The sequence below is a fragment of the Anabas testudineus genome, chromosome 16 (assembly GCF_900324465.2).
Source record: "Anabas testudineus chromosome 16, fAnaTes1.2, whole genome shotgun sequence".
NCBI lineage: Eukaryota > Metazoa > Chordata > Actinopteri > Anabantiformes > Anabantidae > Anabas > Anabas testudineus.
Window position 1 is genome coordinate 8,753,224 of NC_046625.1, and position 17,884 is coordinate 8,771,107.

At 40.8% G+C, this 17,884-nt stretch overlaps 1 protein-coding gene across 1 annotated transcript in view; it reads right to left on the reverse strand.

Moving 5' to 3' along the window:
• The window catches only part of erfl3 (Ets2 repressor factor like 3), a 44,243-nt gene that overhangs the window by 12,372 nt on the left and 13,987 nt on the right, over nucleotides 1-17,884 (reverse strand). Inside the window, exon 2 of the mRNA XM_026370526.1 lies at nucleotides 1,687-1,921. Within this exon, the coding sequence (XP_026226311.1) occupies nucleotides 1,687-1,921 (235 nt within the window). The remainder of the gene's footprint in view (nucleotides 1-1,686; nucleotides 1,922-17,884) is intronic.

The following is a 17,884-nucleotide window of genomic DNA, read 5'->3' on the forward strand; positions in this document are numbered from 1 at the left end:
CTGTAGCCTAAGCTCCAAATCTGTTACAGCTCTGGATGGACATGCTATAAATATACTGGCTGACCACAAGTATCCCCATCCACATTCCTTTTCTCTCTAATTCACAAATTCTAAATCCAGACTTCAAGTCTGAATGCGCGTGAATCACATGTAGGCACACAGTAGCAGACCATGGTAATTCCCTCTGTCCCCATAGGATCCCATCTGCAACAGACGTTATCCTAATCTCACCAGTTTAAATGAGCGTACATAAGTCCCCTCTGCACTAAATTAAGCAATTCAACGCATTTCCCTCTTTTAATGGCCTATGTAGCTTTCTTCAAAGTGCTTAGGATAATCTCAGCCCCTATTTGCAGTAAACAGCAAGATTAGGACACAAGACAGTGAATGAGATGCCATGCTTACTACAGCTGGTATCAGCTCAGATGAGTTCCCCAGGGATATAATGATGTCTGTAATACTAATAAAAACATTAATGTGCTGGGGCAGAGAAAAAAACTGGCTATAAGGTCAAAGTTACTAACACAACTATAAGCACCTGTCGCTCATATTTTATCTATTTTGTATTACTTTCACCCATTGCAAAGCAGGCCCTGATGGCAATGTTGTTAAGTTTAAGTCATACAAACAGTATAAATAACAGGCAGAGGGTGTTATACTATGTGAGTCACATTTCCACCTCATGCTTTTTCCTGAACTTGAAGATAAGGTCACTACCAAAACTGTGCCAAATCACTGTTCTAACACGCTAACAGGCTTGGCTTGCCATCCAAGGATATTAACGAAAAGACAGGGTGTGACAGGCCAAATGGGTCAGTGTTGTAACTCTACCTGCAGCATAATAGCAGCTAAACTTGTACAGGGCAATGTCTTAAGAAGGCATGTGGCCAGGGTCAATCTTGCAACAGAATTATTACAGACTTGGTAAAGTGCTATTCGTGCACAGACATGCATGAAAAACGGATGAGTGTCTGGGTGAAACAGAGCCAAAGAGTCAAGGACATGACAATACTGGTGACATTTCCAGCAGATTATTCCTGCATATGTAATCAGCTTCCAGGGTCAAAGTTGGTATTCTCAGACCGAATCACCTCAGGTGTGTCTCTGAAGGTTCAAGTGTCATTACTTAATTTACTAAACATATGGAATCTTTGCACACATCGTTTTCAGGATCTAATGCACCTAATTTCTTAATGAAATATTTTAGAAAGTATTCCTGGTGAGGGCTAGAACGCAGATAGACTGGCAATTCACTTTCAGGCTCTGCTTCATCTTTACCACAGCTGTTGCTCCACCAGTCGGAACAAATCTCTTTCACCTCTTGCATAATGCCAGCGCCAGATTCTTTTCAATACTTCAGTGATCTCCACCAAAAAGACTGAATTTGTGGGTTTGTCCTCCTCCAAACTAATCAAATCATCAAAATGCTGTGTGGCTTTGTAATTGTACTTTGACTTTTCTAAATATATAATACTGTTTGTTTGGCAGAATTTCATTTAGGCACGTTTATCACTATCATTGATTCTAGAGATTTTGGGAAACTGCTCTGGTGCATTTGAACGTCCCAAAAAGAAGAGAGGTTTAAGGACAAGAATAGGAGCAAATACCTATGTATGAACATTACACTACCACATGTATACAGTATAAACAAAGAAGGATATTCAGCACATTTCTCTGCTCTCATACCTCAGTGCCCTGCTCAATTTATCGTAGTTCATCTGGGGTTTACACTTCCTAGCCCCCCAGAGCCGGGCCACCTCATCTGGGTCCTTGATGACAAACTCGCCGTAGTCGCCCTGCCAGGCTATGACGTCATGATACTCCTCTTTCCTGAGCAGCTCCAGGATGAAGTGCCACAGCTGGATCTGTCTGGACCCAGGGCTCGACTCGGGCTTGTAAGCCCATTCTGGAAAGGCAAACCCTTGAGCAGAGAGACAAACAGATTGGAGGGTTAGTGTGGGTCACAGTGAATAGTGATGTGAAGAGCACAAATCATAGTTATAAATTAAAACAAGTAGGATTTTGAGGGTCTCTGTAGAGAAAACATGAGTGAAGGAAAGCCAGAGATAAGATTAAGATACGATTACAATTAGGAGTCAACAGTTGTAGCCGTTTCAGGTGAGCAGAGTCTGTTCTTTAAGAGAAAAGAGGATTACAGGTGTCTAGCTAAGTATAGATCACATACAGCAGTGCAGCTTAGTCAAGCTTCACAACAGAGTGAAGTGTCCATACATTAACTATTTTCACTCACATTTTCACTTCATTTTTCTTTTCTTTCTCAAATGAAACTTTATCAATTGTTGTAGAAGAGAAAAAAGAAGAAAAGCAAAAATTATAATGATGAATGAGAAACATCGCATACCCCTATAACTTTGATTATCTTGATCTATCTTGGGCTTTAAATAAACCGCATTTCTCTACTGTCATCAGGTCACCACCTCACCACATCAGCTCTTCTGGGGAAACACACACGCACACTGAAACTATAGCACTGAAAGTTGTGGTGTTAGTGGGCTTCATGGAACAGTTAGGCATATGAAACTCTCCTCCACCTCTTTCCTCTCGTGCAGTCACTCTTTCCTCTGACTGGAGGAAAACAACATGGCCAGTCATCTCTCCTGTCTATCCCTTCATCTATCTCCACCCGCTGCTTGAGGGAAATGCTGGGTATGACACGCAGAACGAGACGGTGGGCGTGGGTACATGACCATTTGTATGAGCATGTGTGTGCCCAAATGCACAAGTTTGAAAGAGTTTATGTGCCAGTGCGCATGTTTGAAAATGTTTATGCAAGTCTCCCACTAACATTCTGTTGCCTGGGTGGTCAAGAAAATTTGACACGACCGAGCACAACGCCACCATTACAGTGTAATATTCAGCCAGATATAGCTTGGACTGGAATTTTATTTTATCAACAGTCGTCTTCACAGCGCTGATAAATACACAAGTGAGAAGGTTGAGTCACCAAAGGAATAGCGCCCACCCCGTTTAAGTGTCGTCATGCAGTCATCGTAAGGCATCGGGTTACACTGAATTACCAGAGAAATGGTAACCACCTTATCACGTCCGATAAACGGCAGCTACTTTCATTTTATATGTTGCATGAATATGCTGATGTAGTTCTGGACTACATTTGATCAAGAACTTTTTTTTTGTATTTCATCCACCAGATTTACATATATGGAGAACGAAGGTTAGACAAATCTTCATAAAATGCTATCTAACAAGACAACACTCAAACATAACCAGAATTAATGTAATACCCTTGTGCCACTGTCAAAACTGATTAAAACTTTCAAGCTTCAGAAACATAGTTTTTATTACAGGGCTATTGCTTTACAATGCGCACAGGTTTCTATTTTCCATTTGACAAGGTTTATTTTATTACTTCCTACTTTGGCATGCCATGGAACGACATATGGGCTAGCATGAAGCCAGTGTTTGCGTTGCATTTATCTCCACAGCATGCAAATGGAAACAAAGGAAATGAGACAGGTTGGGCTGCAGATTGGGAAACAAACAGGCCCAAATCATCAGATTATGTATACACAGGACTGCTAGTGGATTTGCTGGATGACAGCCTAGAACAGAGATAGATAGCCCTGATAATCTCTGCTCTAGCCTGCTCTGGTGTGCTCTTTTTGCACTGTTGCATAACACCAAACAATGCTGACACCATATCTGGCAGATATCTATTATGCATCTGTATACGTTGATGTTAGATTTTCATCAACATTAAGTGACTGCTTTACCGGGTTTTTACTTCTTATTCTACTTAAGCGATAGAGTCAGGGCGGGAACATTTAGGTTTTTAGTTTTTAGTTAAAAATAGGTGGAAAGGAAAGTTATCTTCCAACGTGTCTTCTTACTCATTAAACGTAGGCTACTACCTCTTCCTCACCACAGTTTCTTGTGTTTTTCTTCCACAGTGATGAATTTGTGTGACTTGTTTGTGAATCACTTAGTTGGTCACACCTACTCAGCGGTCCTTTTTCAATTCAAAATAAAGATTTATGGATATCAGTCAAACAATGTCGAAGATGCCTACACATTTTCCATCTCCAAATCCCAGACAGGATTTTATTAGTGATGAATATTATGCAGAAAGTAGGTGGCCAACAGAAGTCAACAAACAAGCTGTGCGGGCAGCTTAGCCACTTTATTCAACTACAGATTATTGTTTCTTATAACAAACATCACAATGTGTGAAATGACCACGGGTGTAAAAATGCATACACTGTGCCGTCTGTGTCTGTAAGTCTATGTTCTCAGACTTTCCAGACCTGAATATGTAGGTAGCAGTTAGCATGCAAATGAAACAACACTCACTCACTGTCATTTTATTTCCTTTTCTCTTCCCACCCTCCTCCTCCTCTCTCTCTTTCAAACAAACACTTGTGGCACGATCAAACCCTGAGTGAACTACAATCACAGAGGAACACAGCAGGGGCTACCATAAACATACTGGCCTAGCTGAGCATGCTCCTCCAACGATAATACATAATCACTCCCACACACAGACGCGCGTGCACACATACACACAGAGACACTCCCACTACAGAGGACAACACAATCTTCCCTGCAGCAGGAATGTGATGGAGACTGTATGAAAGTAAATGATGTGTCATGTCAAGTCAAAGGGTGGCTGTTCAAATCCCCAATCTGGCCCAGATGAATAAAAATGAATGAGTAGTGGAGTACTGTTTTCGAGCTGGCAGCTGCTTCACTGAAGCTCCACAACAACAACTTTTCTCTGTGTTTGGAGCACATGCACATCTGTCTACATGTAAAACAGGTAGCTGATGAAAATGAGCAAACAATACTCTAATACTCTAAGCACAACCTTAAAGCTAATATACTACTATACTTTGTACAATCAGAGACTTTCTGCGTGTATGTGTGTGTGTAAAGATGTTTCTGTAATGATCGTTTTGACTTTGGCATGGACCATAGAGGTCACTATACACACACATCATATTTCAGGTCAGCTGAAACTGATCCCTTGTAAATACTTAAATGGACCAGCAGCCTTGGTCTGTGTATGAATAAACATTCTCTGCCTACAATGATGCATGATTCACTGTCATCAGCAAACTGAATTTGAATGCAGATGTAAAAAAAGATTCATGCACAGATGTATGCATGTATGTGCGTGTACTATAGATATACATGTCAGAGTGTAGGATACTTATTATAAGTCATCAGTTTACCTGATGAGTTACACAAAACCCTGACATCAAAGAGCCCACAGGATATGTGCTCCATGCTGTTGCATAGTTCGAGAACAACGCAACAGCAACTCTGCTAACTTGGTCTGTGTGTGTGTGTGTGTGTGTGTGTGAGAGAAAGAGAGAGAGAGTGAGAGAGATAGTAGGGATTATGTTTAGAGGAATGCTGAAAGCAAGAACAGGTGCCTTTGTCCTTCTCTCCACCCAGAGTCCAAACCAGGCTGAGACGTCCTGACTCACAGTGGATCAGCTATCACACACACACAGACAGACAGACACAGATCTGTTTCATTAGCCTTGTACACCTGATAGGACAATTGCAGCTGGGAATTTTTGGAATCTGTGTGTTTGTGGCATCGTACAACCCGTGTGAAATTGAGGTCCGGATAAAGAAGTGATAGAAAAGGGGAGCAGTGGAGAAGTGCCTTCAGAATCTGACCTAACCCCCACCACCACACTTAACCTCTCTGACCTCAACCCTTCCCTCTTTTTGGCTCCTTTCCTCTCTCTCCCCTCCCTCCCAGGGGAGACACCAGATAGCCATTACAGCATGCATGCACAAGCCTCACACTCTCTCTCCCACACACACACACACACACACACACACACACACACACACACACACACACACACACACACACACACACACACACACAAACTCTGCATCAATAATGCAGAGAGTAGTGTGGAGGGTTGACGATAGGGGTGCGCCTAATCTCTGCCCTGGGACACTGGAGAGTGTGTCAAGAGGTAGGGGCGTGTGTGTGTGTGTTGGGAGTTGGGACAAGTGAGGGGCAGGTGGTAGAAAGTGAAGCGAAGGCGACAAAGAGGAGGATGAAGGGAGGGAGAGAAGAAAGGGTGAAAAGGAAGAAGGCAAGATGAGATGAGGTTGATCGCTTGGACAAACTGAGTACAGAGAAAAGAAAGTAGCAGAAAAATAGACGGGGGTGGGGGGTGGGGTCGGGGAAACAAGAGTGGGAAGAGAGAAAAAGAGACAATGGCAAGAGTGGGAGAGGAGAGAGGGGGAGGATGGATGGAGGGAAAGGAGGAGGAGGCGGGAGATTAAGGGAACGATGAGATCATAGCTCGTCTGATAGTCTGTTGTCATCCAGGTCAGATTGCTTACCCCCCCTTCTCCTTCTTCCCTCCACCCCCTCTCCTTCCCATCCCCTCCCCTCCTCCTCTTTCCCTCCTCTCTAGGAGTGCGGATGCCTCTTTTCCTCTGTGTGATTCTAGTGGCAGGCCCCTAGCAGCACCTAACACTGCTGCTATTCCAGCTATGTGCGCAGCTTACAAACACAACAATGACCTCCACTCTCCTACATACGGTGAGAGAAACGAGGGGGGCAAAGGACATGAAAGCAACTGAGTAAGAAAAGAGTGAATGAGAAAGGAAAGAAAGAGAAAGTAACAAAAGGCTGGAGAACATGAGAGATGGTGCTGCGCTTTGAAGAAACTGACACAGAGTTATGGCTGAATAAAGGGCAACGTCTTGGTTAACTTCAATAGAAAATGTTTCTCTAAGATTGCCTGTGGAACTACAGATTCAGACGAGGTCTTGTCCTATTTCTTGGAGTTTATAATTCATTTGATGTGTTTTTGCAGTTTCTATCATTCTTAATCTTTGTCTTGTGTTCTCTTAAAAATTAGATTAAACTAGAAATTGAAGATGCCATCTTGCCATCTCAAATGTGTCTTTTGTCATGGGAGAAAGTTATCAACAGATTAACCAGTTTAATTTAGTTGCTGCTCTAAAATATTTGACAGGCTCCAAGAAATGACTGGCTCACCAACCTGAGAGTGAGTTGCAAAGGAGGGCGAGAGCTGATGGGAAGGAGGCAGGGACAGACGGGCAGTCAGACAAAGTAGCAGTAGAAGAGTGAGAAAAGAGATGAGGAGGAGAGATTCCCAGAGCTGTGAGTCCTACTCAGCAGCAAATGAACTGACAGGTCTGTGCCAAACTAAAAGTGGAGTTGCAGACTCAGGGTTTTCAAACAGGGGCAGGGCCTCTGAACAGCCATTAGCAGCAATTGGCGGGCAGCGTGCTACTTTAACCCAAATCAGTTTTAGTGTAGATGTGGGAAACAACATGTGCAAGTGCGTGGGTGAGAAGGGGTGAGGTCAATGTAGGCTCTGAGAGTCTGTAAAAGCACTAAAACTTGAGAGACAGTCAGTATTTGCCGATAGCACATTCATACACAAGTATGCACAGCTCTGTCTTTGTCACAGCTGCTTGGATGAGTGAAACTGCCTGAAGCGTTGAGCAGGGAGAATAGAGAAGACAGAAACACAAGACCAGGAGGTGGAGGGGAGCAGTAGAGGTACAATAAAAGACTTGGAGGGTGAGACAGAGAAAGTAAGAGTGAGACAAGGGAGAGAAAGAAGAGGGTGGGCTCTGCAGGAGGAGGAGGCGGAGGAGGAGAAGGGTAATCAGAGCCCATACGCCTGAATCCCAAAGTGTCTGGACTCTTCCCACAAAGTCCATTAAAAATTCATTAGGCCAATACTAGAGAAAGAACAGAGACTGAGACACTCTAAGAGAAAGACAGGGACACAGTAAAAAAAGTTGTGGATATCAAAAAATATAGATGCAAAAGAGTTTGTTGGGAAACAACTTCAAATTTAACATATGAGCTTATTATAAGTCGCAAAGGAAAAAGAATATGATTAGCTAGGTTTGTATTACGTAGGAGGAGTGCGGGGAGGGCTGCAGCTAACAGTAATGTTCATAAGATTATTTTCTCAAGCAGTCGACTCATCATTTGGTCCATAATAAGTTAGAAAACAGTACGAAACATCCATTAAAATTCTTCTATAATTAAATTCACTATCAACAGTCTTTATTTACTTACCAGCCTGTGGGGCTAGTGGGTTTCCAAAGTTAATACACACTCAGCATTGTCAATGGCCAAAATTTTGCTGTTGGGAAATCTTAATTTATACGATTGAAACTGACTATGTTGTACCACTACTGCTTAACTTTATTGTCAAAAGACAAGTTACAGTTACAGTGTGTACCGTCTTTGTCTGCTCTGCCAACATGTGAGTTTTTCCACTGCGCAATCCACTGTGACATATCCCAGCTGTGCACAGCATAAGCCTCTGCATTTAGTGTCATAGTGTCACTTTACAATTAGTTTATTATGTCAGATGCCATCTGAAAAGTCTACAGCTAAAAAGAAAAAAAAATCCAACCCGCTAAAGTGGGAGCGACTAGCTACTAATCACCATTATAAAAAGATACAGAAAACAAGTAAACATTTGACAGGCCTTGAAGTAGAGAGCATTTTTAATTATTAATATGTCAATACAACTGCTGAATCATTTTCTGTCAATCACACAATCTAAAAAGCCTTTGACAAGCTTTAGTGTTTTGATTACGGGGTAAACATTTTTACTAAAGCTGGATTACTACATACATTTTAGCTTATTGTTTGTTTCTGTATATGGCTGCATGTTTCTTTGGAGAAACAAGCATCGTATCTTACACAATACGAAATGGTAAAAATGAGTAGAGGAGAGCAGATTAAAGGGATTCTCATTAATACTGTTGACTGATGGTTTCCATTTTAATTTCACACGGGCTAGCTTTGTAGTACTTGAGTTTGATGATGACAGATAAGTAGAAAAGTTGTTTGACTAATCAATGTGGTTTTATCTCAGCATGCAGACTAGATTCTATGAGGACAACAGTCCTATAGAGTAGATGATGATGACAACTCATTTTCCTTAGGAGGAGCCGCTCTTGCCTGAGATCCTTGAAGAGTGAAGAATGTTCAAGGTCCCTAACTTCACCTGTGGGCCAAGAGGGTTTAAACATACATCAAACACTAACACACATAAACCTTCCAGATGCTCCACTATTCTTACAGGTCACCACAGCCTACATGTTCTATAGGTTCTTACTTGCTACCATAGAAAGAGGAGAGAAACTGCTAGAAAGAGCAGAAGAGAAGAGAGTGCTTTGTGGCCTTGAAGGGGCCAAAAATAGCCACACACACTTACACACACAGTGGGGTTATTGTTCAACAGTGAGAGAGCTAGAAAGAGAGAGGGAGAGTGAAAGAGAACACATGGATGGGGAGAAAAGGGAAAGTACAGAAGTGCTGAAGGAGGAAGAGGAGGAGGCAATGAGGACACAAGTACATGACATGATGTAAGAACAACGATTTGGTCTCTCTGTACAGTGCTGTATAACTCATCTTCCAATGAACAGACAGACATCTTTTCCAGGAAATTGAAGGGGAGGAGCAAGAAAGGAGAAGAGAGAAAGACATGAGCGTCCGTAGGGATTGCGTCTTCCACAACAAGCTGCTCCGCTGTAGCCCTCCACATCTAGTTCATATCCTCCACTGCTAGACTGTAAATGACTTGTTAAGTCACAACATGGTTAAGATATCCATTAGCTGAGGAAAGTGTGTGACAGAGAGAGTTTCATAGTTGACTTTGAAAGCAGGAACTCTTAAGCTTACCTGCGGTTTATCAACTGACTAGGCACCTTATTGTACAAAGAAATTTGCATATCCAACGTTTCCTTTTGTGTGTGTGTGCCAGTGGTTTTGCATATTTAGCCAGTAAACCACAGATTACTTTATATTACTGCTTAGTGTCAAATTTTGCAAAGTATATCGTATCCTTTACCTGATTTGCAGTTAAGGGATTCAAATGTGCAAAACAACCAACATCAATGAAATCAAATTTAACGGACTAACCAACAGCTAACTAACCAGCTCAATTAATATTTGATCCCCTAAAAGGGGTTGCCTGGTTTCAAAGAAGCCTCAGTCTGTTTGTGAGAGCTGTGTTTTAAACCATGGGAACCCAGAGGTCTAGTTCTTAACAACTTAACACAGTACAAAGTCCACGTAATTAGCAACATATACCACCACAGGTGATGCTTCACCTGAGAGCTCCAAGAAAAAGAACACACATGGGGACTGGAAAACTAAAAGAGCAAGTCTGTTAGTGACAAATGGATATTGTACAAGCACCGGGTGCATGAACTCACATAAAGTCACGATCCACTCACCTCATGCACTCTCAGGTGGACAACTGGACTTATCTCTGTGTCACTACAGCAATCACACTAATAAGCAAGCCTGGTGGGAGAGTGTGTGTTTGTGTTCCCCAGAGTGTGTTAAGAACAGCAGAATAATATTGTGTCAACGAGCGAAGAGTCCTGTTGCTCTCAGGGCTCTGTTAGGTATATTTACTCTCACCAAAGTGACGCACTGGTCCCAGGACATTAACCTCTCACTGCAAAAATACACACATACACCTTGTATAGTCAGTACACAAGCCAGGGTGCATTGGACCAAGATCAAAACGTGCATTTGTAATAAACTGTAAGTTTATATGTTAGAAGCTATTCAGCTGATTTTTTATGTATTAGCGGACTAAACACTACAATGGCAGATCCAGATTTAAAAGTGTGATACCCCAATATACTGCAGTGCACTACAACGTTAGAGTCATATGTAGCTTTACGAAATAAATTTTTCTTTACTAAAAATAAATTATACTTAAGAATACCTGATATTGGTTCTTCAGATACTGTGTACTAATCTGATGTTACTGCTCTCTGTTAAAATATAAAGTCTATACACCAGCCACTTCACTGTGTAGAATTCATTATTTACCGATAAGTAAGACAATTTTATACACCAGGGATTACTGTGGAACTATAAATGGAGTCAGTAGACTGACTGAATGAGTGTAAGTTACTGTAGACATAGTGAATCCAACAGATCAGACTGGAGCATCCCTAGTAAATCATATTATTACTATTATTTGAGAACCTTAAACTTAATTTATATTTGACCTCTCAATGGAAGTTTTACCTTCTATTGCCATTACATGTATAATAAAATGTTCTCTGTTTTAAGGTTTGGTTTGGCTATGGTTATGGTTTTACATGGTCAGGGAAGCGAATTAAAGTGATTTAAACATGTCAGAATCAACACTAAAATCCACAGTAAGTTTCTGATGAAAAGCTTATTCTTTCTTTACTAATTACTTCTAAGAAAAAGTTGTTAACGTATAATTACACTACAGCAGAACGTAGAGAAAGAATAACATTTATGCAAATTGGGTTAGTTAGCACTTATTAGTACAAGCAACTGCCAGATTGCCAGAACCAATCACAATCATCTTTATGGTATCCAAAACCGAAGCAGAGAGCTGTTGACTTACTCCACTAAAGGAAAGATTATTAACCGAGCGATGGAAAAAATGACCATCGCAGCCTCCAGCTTTTAGTTTTTTAAACCATGTATCTTCACAAGTTATTATTGGCATTTCCGGCAGTGGCAGATAAGTCAGAAAACAACTGTCTTGATCTCAAGTCGAAGCAGTTACCACGAGATTAACTTCAAAGATAAAATCCTGTCTTTGTGAATATTACAGACCACTGTGCTGTGTTTTGGCAAAGACAACATCTAAAACCCTATTAACTGGCATTGTCATATCGGTACATGAAACACCACATCTCTACCAATGCAGCCCCTTGTGCTGTCTTAACGCAAATACAGCCTAACACAACCATGTTACAGACCACAGGCGCCTCTCTTCTCCTTCACTGTGTCTCCCCACCTCACGGACTGATGTTAATGTACTTCTCCAGCCAACAGCTTGGCAGAGAGCTGCCAGTTGACATTTCACCTCTGGTTCAACAACACACTGCCTACATTCACTACTGCCTGTGAGTGTGTTTGACTGTGTGTGCACCTCTTTGTGTAGGAGTGCCATATATATATTAGTATTGAAAAAAATGTGCAGCATTATCTCAATATGTAATATTTTTAGAACATCAAAAAAGTAGAAGAAGAAAGTGATGTCCAATGTCTTGTTTTGTTTTCCAAAAGTAAAAAAACAAAACAAAACACAAAAACATTTTACATAATAAAGAAAAGCTACAAATCTCACCTGAAACAATACGTCAATAGACGTTTGACTTAGCCAGAAAATTGCAAAACTTTTCCTTGCCACAGTTTTCCTCAGGTTAGGATTTGATGTTTTTTGCTAAATACAATACAGTAAACTAAATAACTCTGGTTTTTGACTGATGAACAGATACAAAAGAGCACCGGGTGTCACAGGGTGACACACAGGGTGTTTGTCAGGTCACTGGGTCAAAGAATGACTTTGCCACACTGGAGTAAATTAGAGATGAGGCATGATCGAACATATCTGTCAGGTGGAGGAAAGGGGTGTGTGCGTCTGTGTGTGACTAAGAGATAGGTGGCACTTTTGGGAGGTGGTTTCCTGGAATGTGCCACTAGCGCGGGACAGGATGTTAGCAACTGTTATGCACTACAATAACAGATCTGTTTCCTGTGTGTGTGCATGTGTGTGTGTCCATGCGTCATGTCATTTCTAATACACATTAAAATCTGGCTAGAATCAAAACCAACTCAGAACGAAAACATTATTCTAGAAATACACTTCACTGGACACAATGAAGAGCACTTCAAAGATAAAAAAAATATTACAAGAATGTATAAATGGTGTTTCATGGCCTCTGAACCACTCTTTCACAAATTGAGCGCAATTAATCCTGGCATTGTCATCATGTAATACAGTTGTGCAATCATAAAAGAAAAGAAATTGATCCACTGATGAAAAAAATCCTGGTCATTCAGTGGGTTTAGGTAGTCCACTGACCTCAATGTGTTTCCAGAAGAAGGATATAAATCTGCAGTGATTATTCACTGGACCTTCAGTGTGTACTTATTTGTTAAGTGAAATCCAGGTGAACTGTCTACTTTTGGACTGGCAGGCTTGCACACACACACGTACATATTATATAGAGATTAAAGTGCTTTTGAGCAATTCCAGTACCACAGTGGCCCTGAGAATTATGAAATCTTCAGAAGTCTTTTGTGGAGAAACTTCTAGATGGGCGTCAATCTGTGCAACATCTTAGTCCTACTCAAACCGAGACTGAAACTACATCTCTGGAGAGACCTGAAGATGGAAGTTCACAGACCAACCTCAAACTCCTGAAAATGTGTTATCATGACTGATGTGCAACAATGACACATGTATTAGTTTCACTCTAGACCTACAACATAATACAGTGTGCGAAAAAGTGAAGGCTTCTGAAGATCAAACTCACTTAGGCGTGCACATGGCAGCAGGTGCTTTAGAAGAACCAGAATTTCCAAACATAAAAAACAGAAACACACAGAGCAGCTGAAACGATACACAGAACCAGAAAAACAAGTCCACAATAACAGCTATAGACTAAAAACAACCAGTATGTGTGTGAGTGTGCGTCTGTGCTGACTCAGTGCATGAATGTGGTTGTAATTCAGCCCTCACAACGCAAACTCTCCTTGATTCTCCTGCCTCTCTCTCTCTCACTCTCTCTCTCTCTCTCATACTGTCTCCTAGCAACCAGACACTTAAGGCCTAAAAATAACCCTCCAGAAACGAACAGAACAAAAAAATAAAGCATAAACAGCAATTAATCCTTTCAAGCCTGGAACATGGACTCAAATAGACCAGGTATTAGAAAGGAAAGAGCAGGGCAGGAACAAGCGAGAGAGGGACGGAGAGACACAGAGAGAAAAGAGTGGGAGGCTGAATCTGCCAGCAACAGGTAGTCGTCAGGAGACAGAGTTCTGCACTACATGACAGTGTGTGCGTTTGTGTGTGTAACATGTGTGTATATGAGCGCATGTGTACCCACTAGCCTTGGCTAAGAACAAGACAGAAGTTTTCCACCCTTTTCCAAAAGCAGGGGCTGCTTAAGGCAAACAAGGCTGCACTATAAACCAACCCAGTAGTCCTGCAACAAGCTGGCACCGAGGCCAGGGTTAAACTGAGTTTGAACAAAATAAAATGCTGAAATGTAAAAAGGTTCAGCGAGGCCCCCCTCTCTCTCCCTTTGACGGCGAGATCTTGTAATGTGATTTGTTTTTTCTCCTCTTCCTACAATGTTATGAAATAAACAATGTTATGAAACAAAGTAAAAGACAACTGAGTCATGAACACACACGTACAGGGAGGCCTGCTGTGCAGCGTCTGAAGCCGACACATTCCACAGTGTATTAACATTTTGGACGCGTGATGGCAAGTGAGAGACAAAGCAATGAGACACCTGATCTTTACACCAGACGTCTAACAGCTTAAAAGAAGTTGTTGTTGTTCTTATAAAATCGAATTAGGCCTGTGCTATGTTGACAAAAATATCCCATCCCAATGCAGTCCTTTATAGTTATTGAGAAAGTAACTGTGTTTTATAGAGGTATATTAAATTTATTTGAAACTGGCAAGGTGGAAATGTTTGATATAATATTTTAAGAATTAACTGATATGGAAATTGTTTCAGATTACTGTTTTGCTATCATATATAGTCAGGTTACAAATTAACAATTTTATTCACCTAACAATAAACTTCTGAAGGACATTGTATGCTTGAATACAAAAGGTAGTACGCTTGCATATATTTTTAATTGTAGAAGCCAGGCACTTTCAATATGTTGGACAAAAAGCTCCCAGCTCTGATTCAAATGCCATATGTGAGAGAGATGCATCTATAGTTTCTTGAATTTTTACACCTTTTCAGATGACAGGTGATGTCAACTAGGTGGCAAAACTCTGCCATTCAGAATTCAGTGAACCTAGCAGGCACAGTTTCTCTCACTTCCAGAAATAGTCTGACTGTAATCAAGGTGCTTGCAAATGGCTTGAGTATTTCTTCTCTCAACAGTGATTAGAAGTTGCAATACAATTGCAGCAGCAGCAGCTGTAATTTAAACACTTCATTCTTTAACCATTGGGCATCACTGTGCCGCTTTGTTGAACTATTCCAACCTAACAGTTCTTCAGATTTTAAATTTTGTTTTGCTAGAACATTCTGTCATCCCATGAGAAATTTGTTAATCAAACAACCTAGGTTTCACTTCATCATTTATATAATTAATCCAGATTAAAATCAAATCAAAATGCTATCAATTCAGTAATTCTCTGCTAAGTGCACTGTACTCTTTGTTCTTTTGTTAAACAATCCTGAGGCAGTGGTGTACTATTATTTATAAAGACCCACTTGGGTTGCTACTACCATGTCAACTAATTATGTAAACAATCATGTACAATCATAAATCATTCTCGTGGATACAAGTTCTTATGGGGCTATATTACATGCCAATTATCAATGATGGTTGCAACAGACCTCAGCAGTTTTCTGGAGGCGCATACTGTCCTTTCCTTTTCTAGTTTAAAAATTGTAGGACTCGTACTGTATATTAGCATCAAAAAAGAGAAAAGAACCGTGATGCCTGTACATTTTTCTTGCCAACAAGTTTTGTACACTACTAATGCTTCTAAACACATTTGGCCTTTACCATGCCACTTACCTGTGATGAGCTTTAGATGGTTAGAGCCTAACCATCTAAACTACAATAAATGCCTCTCTAATGCTAGCGAAAGTATTTCCCTCGTACAGCAGAATTCCTTTGCTACCTTCTTCTTGTGTCTCCAAATGAAGGGTTTAATTCATTTTATTTTACACTTTGTTTACCTAACACTACCTTTGATATCCTGAAAGCAGAATTCACACAGCAAAAAAAACCTTCTCAGTCATCTTCAAAAACTCAGCTCACATGGGAAGCCTGTGAATGTACTATATATATTGTATGTGTGTTTGTGTGCAGCTCTTGTTATGAACTGCTTGCTGTTGTTAAGAGTAGAGGTGAGAGTGGAATTGGTGACTGGCCCCAGGGAATCATGTTTTTCTCATTGCTGCTGCTAACTGCGCTGATGATGGCTTGCATTCAATGTATTCATGAGTAGTAAACTACAAACATACACACAGACACCAAGTGTAAAGAACAAAGGCAGCATAAGCTTAAAAGCTATAAAACTAAAATGTGCACTGACATTGCTTCTATGCAGAAACAAAGGACATCACTAGTTGAAAAGTATCACTTGTTGGATAAGTCTGAAGAAACACACATTCACTCTCCCTTGTAGATTATGTGATCATCTGGGGAGAGATGAATCTAACTTGAGGGGGAAGCAGAGGGCTGGCGGCCTGGTATTCTAAACAGGCCCTTGGGTGCTCAGTGAACAAGGGACATCGGCATCTTGCCAACCAGCACTGTTGTCCTTTACACCTACCTGCTGCTTAGGCAAGAGCAGCTTTGAAGCTGTGTACAACATCCAGCTTCCAAGGTGCTAATAGATGGGTAATTACAAAGATTTAAGGTGGGAAGTTTCACAGGAGCATTGAATCATGATGACAGACTCATAATTTAAGTTCGGAAATTTTGCAGAATGTAACAAATGGCAGTCAAACAAAAGGTCTAACAAGGGAGCACATCTACTGCTAAACAATGTTTTACATAGCTGTATAGGCACAGTCTGAGGCACCGGCAGACTTTATGCCCTCATTGGTTCCTGTGCGTCAGCAATGTGTGTGAACAGTACCAAAAATACACACTTTCTCACTAAGTCCCGACCTATTCCTTCCACCACCCGTCTATTCGTCTATCAGTCCTCCATCCCAACCCCCCTCACCCGTTTCATTTGTGTGTCCAACCCTGCAAGCTTTCCTGCCATTCTTCTCGTCATAGCTAATTTTAGATGAAGGAAAAAGCTCTGTCCACATCTGCTAGCCATTCTTCAAGAGGTGGGTGCGTGCACGCGTGTGTGTATGTGTGTGTTTGTGTGTGTGTGTGTTTAGGCTTGAAAGAAGAGAGAAATTCGAAAAAGGTCAAAGGGATAGAGAGGGAGAAAGGAGAAAGAGTGCTAAAAAGGAAATAAAAGGAATGGTATAAACCAGTCAGGGTGAAGACTGAGTCACTGTCTTTACTGAAGTAAATGTTCATCATTACTGAAATACAATCATTTAGATTTGGAGTGTTTTCCTCTACATTTACTTGGCAGTGGTGAACCACAAGAGCAACAAACTTCCATCATAAGTAAAGAGAATGTGAAATAAACTAAACATTATAATTTAGCTCAATTTGCCCTGAAAAGCACAGACAAATGTAAAGGCAGAGTGCTTGGAATAGGTGCTCTCTTTAATGATCATAAATCATCTAAATGGGAATAATTTGTAGTCCGAAACAAAACAAAGGAGGAGGACACACAGTCTGTGGTTTTGACATGCTGGCCACAGGAGAAGTTAAACCTCAAGTAAAGGAATGTGATGCTCACTACACTTTTGCAACACATGCAATACATTCCTTTTCTTTTTTTCAAAAGCTGCTTTGAAAATATTTACTTTATAAAATGAAGAATTCAAACCTACCTTTATTTTGCAAGAACTAACAATAAGGTAATGATTCAATGAAAATAAATGTATGCATGTGACAAACATGCATACTAATAATATATTAATAATAATTATACATAGACTAGATAACTAGCTCATTTTCCCAGCACACAAAATCTGCAATATTGGACTGTACAGAGGTGAGCCTAAGGAATAGCAACAGGATATACTGGATGATTCAGCAAATTAAAAATTCATCATATTGTCATTCTGGACACAGATTGCATAATATCAGGTTCACACCTGTAGAAGGCTTCATGTGTCTGTTGTGAGAAAGTGGCTCTAACAAAAACCCGTACTGACTGGTGCAGCATGACAATTCCATTCTCAACTCAAGATTCACTCCAACATGTACAAAGCATATAGACATGCA